This window comes from Caretta caretta, chromosome 12 (genome assembly GCF_965140235.1).
Source record: "Caretta caretta isolate rCarCar2 chromosome 12, rCarCar1.hap1, whole genome shotgun sequence".
Classification (NCBI taxonomy): domain Eukaryota; kingdom Metazoa; phylum Chordata; order Testudines; family Cheloniidae; genus Caretta; species Caretta caretta.
Window position 1 is genome coordinate 38060028 of NC_134217.1, and position 6730 is coordinate 38066757.

Below are 6730 nucleotides of genomic sequence, written 5' to 3' on the forward strand. Positions count from 1 at the left end.
GCAGGGGCCTGGGAGCGGGTCAGTGATGGGGGGGAGATGACGGGACACGCGGGGGCCCGGGAGGGGGTCAGTGAGGGGGGGGAGATGATGGGACACGCGGGGGCCCGGGAGGGGGTCAGTGAGGGGGGGAAGATGACGGGACACGCGGTGGCCCGGGAGATGGTCAGTGAAGGGGGGGGAGATGACGGGACACGCGGGGGGCCCGGGAGGGGGTCAGTGGGGGGGGGGGAAGATGACGGGACACGCGGGGGCCCGGGAGGGGGTCAGTGAAGGGGGGGTAGATGACGGGACAGACGGGACACGCGGGGGCCCGGGAGGGGGTCAGTGAAGGGGGGGTAGATGACGGGACACGCGGGGGCCCGGGAGGGGGTCAGTGGGGGGGGGGAAGATGACGGGACACGCGGGGGCCCGGGAGGGGGTCAGTGGGGGGGGGGAAGATGACGGGACACGCGGGGGCCCGGGAGGGGGTCAGTGAAGGGGGGGGAGAAGACGGGACACGCGGGGGCCCGGGAGGGGGTCAGTGAAGGGGGGGTAGATGACGGGACACGCGGGGGCCCGGGAGGGGGTCAGTGGGGGGGGGGAGAAGACGGGACACGCGGGGGCCCGGGAGGGGGTCAGTGAAGGGGGGGTAGATGACGGGACACGCGGGGAGCCCGGGAGGGGGTCAGTGGGGGGGGTAAGATGACGGGACACGCGGGGGCCCGGGAGGGGGTCAGTGAAGGGGGGGGAGAAGACGGGACACGCGGGGGCCCGGGAGGGGGTCAGTGAGGGGGGGGGAGATGACGGGACACGCGGGGAGCCCGGGAGGGGGTCAGTGGGGGGGGTAAGATGACGGGACACGCGGGGGCCCGGGAGGGGGTCAAGGGGGGGACAGCGGTCCGGGGCGACGCGGCACCAGGGACCCCGGGACCCCAGGGCGCCGGCAGCCGGGTGAGGCCGGGCTCCGCGGGCCGAGGAAGCGGGGCACGCTGCCCTCTCGCTCCCCGCGGCCGGGCGGGGGAGCAGGCCCGAGGGGCCGGGGAGCTGATGGGGCAGGCCGGGGATGCCGGGCCAGGCCCCCGGGTATCAGCGGGCGCAGGGCAGCGCCGCGTCCCTGCCCCGGGCGGCTCGGCAGAACCAGGTCCCAGGGCCGCTCCCCTCACGGGGCGGCTCCTTCCCTCCGCTTCAGCCCCGCTCGCTCCATCCTCCGCCGGCCTCCCAGGAGCCCCGCGCCCCCTCCGCGAGCCTGTTCCTCCGGCTGGGCCCCGCGCCGGCTCGCCTCCCGCTGGCTCTCCGCGGCTGACGAGCGCCGCCCGAGCCCGGCCGCCCCCGCCGGCTTCAACCGCCACCGGCGAGCCCGAGCCGCCACCACCGCGACAAATAATCCCCGCCGGAGGCAGCGAGCGGAGCGGAGGCACAGGCACTGTGTGTGAAAGTGAACGGCCGGCGGAGGAATCCCAAGCCCCGATCGGGAGGGAGGAGGCCGGAACTCACTCCCCCTCCCCACTCACTCGCGGCCCACCCCTCCGCGATGCCCCGCCCTCTTTTCCCTCCCTCCGCCCACTGACTGACCGGCCTGGCTACGATTGGCTCCTCCCTCCTGGCTGCCAACCTCCCGAGGGCGGGGGCCGCCTTGGGAGGCCGGGATGTCAATCAAGCGTCTTAGTCCCGCCCACCGCTGGATGACTGGCCAAGAGCGACAGGGGCGGGGCGAAGTAGGAGGTAACAGCGTGTGGCTGCTTCTTTGCCTGCCCCGCGCGTGCAGCCTGGGAGCGGGGCGGGGCTGGCTGCTGGGGACGGGGCCAGGCTGGCTCGGGGGACAGCTGGGACCGGGGGGCCAGGCTAGCTCGCGGGGGGGCTTCTGAGGCCGGGGGGGGCAGGCTGGCTGGCTGGGGGGGGCAGGCTGGCTCGGGGGGGGTCTGCTGGGAGCGGGGGGGGCAGGCTGGCTGGGGGGGGCTGCTGGGACCGGGGGGGGTCTGCTGGGACCGGGGGGGGCAGGCTGGCTGGCTGGGGGGGGGTCTGCTGGGAGCGGGGGGGGCAGGCTGGCTGGGGGGGGCTGCTGGGAGCGGGGGGGGGCAGGCTGGCTGGCTCGGGGGGGGGTCTGCTGGGACCGGGGGGGGCAGGCTGGCTCGGGGGGGGGTCTGCTGGGACCGGGGGGGGCAGGCTGGCTCGGGGGGGGGGTCTGCTGGGACCGGGGGGGCAGGCTGGCTCGGGGGGGGGTCTGCTGGGACCGGGGAGGGATGCTGGCTCGGGGGGGGGGTCTGCTGGGACCGGGGGGGGACAGGCTGGCTCGGGGGGGGGGGTCTGCTGGGACCGAGGGGGGCAGGCTGACTCGGTGGGGGTCTACTGGGACCGGGGGGTGAGGCTGGCTCGGGGGGTTTGCTGCGGCCGGGGGAGGCCAGGCTGGTTCGGGCGGGGGGGGAGGAATTTGGGCTTGCGGAAGGCAGCCCTGTCTGGATCCCTGTCTCTCTCGGGGATCTGGGGCAAGGGGCTGCCCCGCTGGAGGGCCTGGCCCTGGGCTGGTGCTGCACAGCAGAAGCCCGTTGTCTTGGGGGAGGCGGCGAGCCAAGGCGCCCTGGCCGGCCCCGCTCTGCAGGCTGGCTGTGGAGCTGGGAGCATGTGGCTTTTCACAGGTGGCTGCTCCCCTTCAATAAATGCAAAGGAAACAGGGCTGCTGCTGCGTCCAACTCAAATCCCGTGCAGTCCAGCATCGGCTCAGGAGAGGGTTTGCTGCAGGAGTGGATTTTCATGGCATGGAGCTGTTCAATATTAGTGTTGTCTTTTTAATCTAGTGTCAGCTGGCCCTGTAGTGGGCTATAACTCCCGCTGTACATCATCTCCCAAAACGATGCCTCCTTTTCTTTCTTTGTTTTTTGAGGGGAGTCTTCTCTTATTGTCAGTTAAGCTGAAAAAGTCTCTTTCTGACATTTCCTTATCTCCTGAACATTGGAGTAGACGGCGTCTTTCAGTTTCAATATTTTCTGTGGTGTATGGATTGGGAAGTCATTCCCTGGGTTTCTAACTCTGTCTTATCTCCTCTTATTTCTGACAAGGGGGGCATCCAGCAGCATGGAAAATAGTGTGGTTCTGCAAAGGAGTTAGAGGGAGGGTACGGTTATGGGGCACCATTTCTTTGTAGTTGCCTACGTGCTTTATTTGTTTTAGATAGCAAGGATTGGCCCTGCTTTGAGCAGGGGGTTGGATTAGATGACCTCCTGAGGTCCCTTCCAACCCTGATATTCTAGGTGTGGAGAAATATACAAAGTTCAAAGCATATATGGAACAGGTGAGATCAGAAAGATAGCACAGCATGAACTCGTAAATGAAATAAAGCTACTGCCATTAATGTTAACCTTGACAACATCTCTACCAGATTAGCCAGCTCTCCATGGTCAAAGACATTTTGGCATTTGATCCTGGCGTGTCTTTAAATGTAGTGTGAAAACATAACTGACAGTGAAGCCCTCGTATAGTGATAATTTCTGCGCCCCCCCCCCTTCCCTCCACAAGCAACTTCATTCTGAACTGCGGTTCCCTGTCTTGGTGACTTAAATGTGTATGTTACAGATTTTGAAACAATTTGAGATTTCAGAGCTGGATTTACCTGTGGGTTTTATGGACAACATCGAGCAGCCAAGAGAGACATGATATTTTGATGATGCTTTTCCATGTAGCTTAATTATGTGTTTTGTGATGTGATCAATTAGGTAAGTATAGGGGTGATGATGCACTTTTTTTTTTTTACTTCTTGCAGGCCAGGAACCAGCATCTTTATTCTTGGCCCAAGGTAAGAGTAAGGGTTTTCCATCACTGATTCTTATACATTATGATCTCCTTGGATCAGGGACCTTGTCTTTATTTGTCTCTTAGGGTATGTCTACACTACGGAATAAGGTCGAATTTATAGAAGTCGGTTTTTTAGAAATCGGTTTTATATATTCGAGTGTGTGTCCCCCCACAGAAAATGCTCTAAGTGCATTAAGTGCATTAACTCGGCGGAGCGCTTCCACAGTACCGAGGCTAGAGTCGACTTCTGGAGCGTTGCACTGTGGGTAGCTATCCCACAGTTCCCGCAGTCTCCGCTGCCCATTGGAATTCTGGGTTGAGATCCCAATGCCTGATGGGGCTAAAACATTGTCGCGGGTGGTTCTGGGTACATATCGTCAGGCCCCCGTTCCCTCCCTCCCTCCGTGAAAGCAAGGGCAGACAATCATTTCGCGCCTTTTTTCCTGAGTTACCTGTGCAGACGCCATACCACGGCAAGCATGGAGCCCGCTCAGGTAACCGTCAGCCTATGTCTCCTGGGTGCTGGCAGACGCGGTACGGCATTGCTACACAGTAGCAGCAACCCCTTGCCTTGTGGCAGCAGACGGTACAGTACGACTGGTAGCTGTCATCGTCCTGTCCGAGGTGCTCCTGGCCACGTCGGCTGGGAGCGCCTGGGCAGACATGGGTGCAGGGACTAAATTTGGAGTGACTTGACCAGGTCATTCTCTTTAGTCCTGCCTGCAGTCAGTCCTATTGAACCGTCTTATGGTGAGCGGGCAGGCGATACGGACTGCTAGCAGTCGTACTGTACCATCTTCTGCCGAGCAGCCATGAGATGTGGATGGCATGCAGTCCTTCTGCACCGTCTGCTGCCAGCCAAAGATGTAAAAGATAGATGGAGTGGATCAAAACAAGAAATAGACCAGATTTGTTTTGTACTCATTTGCTTCCCCCCCTCCCCTGTCTAGGGGACTCATTCTTCTAGATCACACTGCAGTCACTCACAGAGAAGGTGCAGCGAGGTAAATCTAGCCATGTATCAATCAGAGGCCAGGCTAACCTTCTTGTTCCAATAAGGACAATAACTTAGGTGCACCATTTCTTATTGGAACCCTCCGTGAAGTCCTGCCTGAAATACTCCTTGATGTAAAGCCACCCCATTTGTTGATTTTAGCTCCCTGAAGCCAACCCTGTAAGCCGTGTCGTCAGTCGCCCCTCCCTCCGTCAGAGCAACGGCAGACAATCGTTCCGCGCCTTTTTTCTGTGCGGACGCCATACCAAGGCAAGCATGGAGGCCGCTCAGCTCACTTTGGCAATTAGGAGCACATTAAACACCACACGCATTATCCAGCAGTATATGCAGCACCAGAACCTGGCAAAGCGATACCGGGCGAGGAGGCGACGTCAGCGCGGTCACGTGAGTGATCAGGACATGGACACAGATTTCTCTGAAAGCATAGGCCCTGCCAATGCATGCATCATAGTGCTAATGGGGCAGGTTCATGCTGTGGAACGCCGATTCTGGGCTCGGGAAACAAGCACAGACTGGTGGGACCGCATAGTGTTGCAGGTCTGGGACGATTCCCAGTGGCTGCGAAACTTTCGCATGCGTAAGGGCACTTTCATGGAACTTTGTGACTTGCTTTCCCCTGCCCTGAGGCGCATGAATACCAAGATGAGAGCAGCTCTCACAGTTGAGAAGCGAGTGGCGATAGCCCTGTGGAAGCTTGCAACGCCAGACAGCTACCAGTCAGTTGGGAATCAATTTGGAGTGGGCAAATCTACTGTGGGGGCTGCTGTGATGCAAGTAGCCCACGCAATCAAAGATCTGCTGATATCAAGGGTAGTGACCCTGGGAAATGTGCAGGTCATAGTGGATGGCTTTGCTGCAATGGGATTCCCTAACTGTGGTGGGGCTATAGACGGAACCCATATCCCTATCTTGGCACCGGAGCACCAAGCCGCCGAGTACATAAACCGCAAGGGGTACTTTTCGATAGTGCTGCAAGCTCTGGTGGATCACAAGGGACGTTTCACCAACATCAACGTGGGATGGCCGGGAAAGGTGCATGATGCTCGCATCTTCAGGAACTCTGGTCTGTTTCAAAAGCTGCAGGAAGGGACTTTATTCCCAGACCAGAAAATAACTGTTGGGGATGTTGAGATGCCTATATGTATCCTTGGGGACCCAGCCTACCCCTTAATGCCATGGCTCATGAAGCCGTACACAGGCAGCCTGGACAGTAGTCAGGAGCTGTTCAACTACAGGCTGAGCAAGTGCAGAATGGTGGTCGAATGTGCATTTGGACGTTTAAAGGCGCGCTGGCGCAGTTTACTGACTCGCTTAGACCTCAGCGAAACCAATATTCCCACTGTTATTACTGCTTGCTGTGTGCTCCACAATATCTGTGAGAGTAAGGGGGAGACGTTTATGGCGGGGTGCGAGGTTGAGGCAAATCGCCTGGCTGCTGGTTACGCGCAGCCAGACACCAGGGCGGTTAGAAGAGCACAGGAGGGCGCGGTACGCATCAGAGAAGCTTTGAAAACCAGTTTCATGACTGGCCAGGCTACGGTGTGAAAGTTCTGTTTGTTTCTCCTTGATGAAACCCCCCGCCCCTTGGTTCACTCTACTTCCCTGTAAGCTAACCACCCTCCCCTCCTCCCTTCAATCACCGCTTGCAGAGGCAATAAAGTCATTGTTGCTTCACATTCATGCATTCTTTATTCATTCATCACACAAACAGGGAGATGACTACCAAGGTAGCCCAGGAGGGGTGGTGGAGGAGGGAAGGAAAATGCCACACAGCACTTTAAGCACAGCACTTTAAAAGTTTACAACTTTAAAATTTATTGAATGACATTCTTCTTTTTTTTGGGCAATCCTCTGTGGTGGAGTGGCTGGTTGGCCGGAGGCCCTCCCACCGTGTTCTTGGGCGTCTGGGTGTGGAGGCTATGGAACTTGGGGAGGAGGGCGGTTGGTTAC

General features: G+C 59.7%; 1 protein-coding gene across 1 annotated transcript; it reads left to right on the forward strand.

Moving 5' to 3' along the window:
• Nucleotides 1–2415: 2415 nt before the first annotated feature.
• On the forward strand, nucleotides 2416–6403 carry LOC125620524 (uncharacterized). The gene is made up of 3 exons (XM_048816319.2): nucleotides 2416–3265; nucleotides 3734–3766; nucleotides 4922–6403. Exons 1-3 carry the CDS (start codon nucleotides 3257–3259, stop codon nucleotides 6323–6325), a joined length of 1446 nt encoding a protein of 481 aa, XP_048672276.2. The 5' UTR covers nucleotides 2416–3256; the 3' UTR covers nucleotides 6326–6403.
• Nucleotides 6404–6730: the final 327 nt, after the last annotated feature.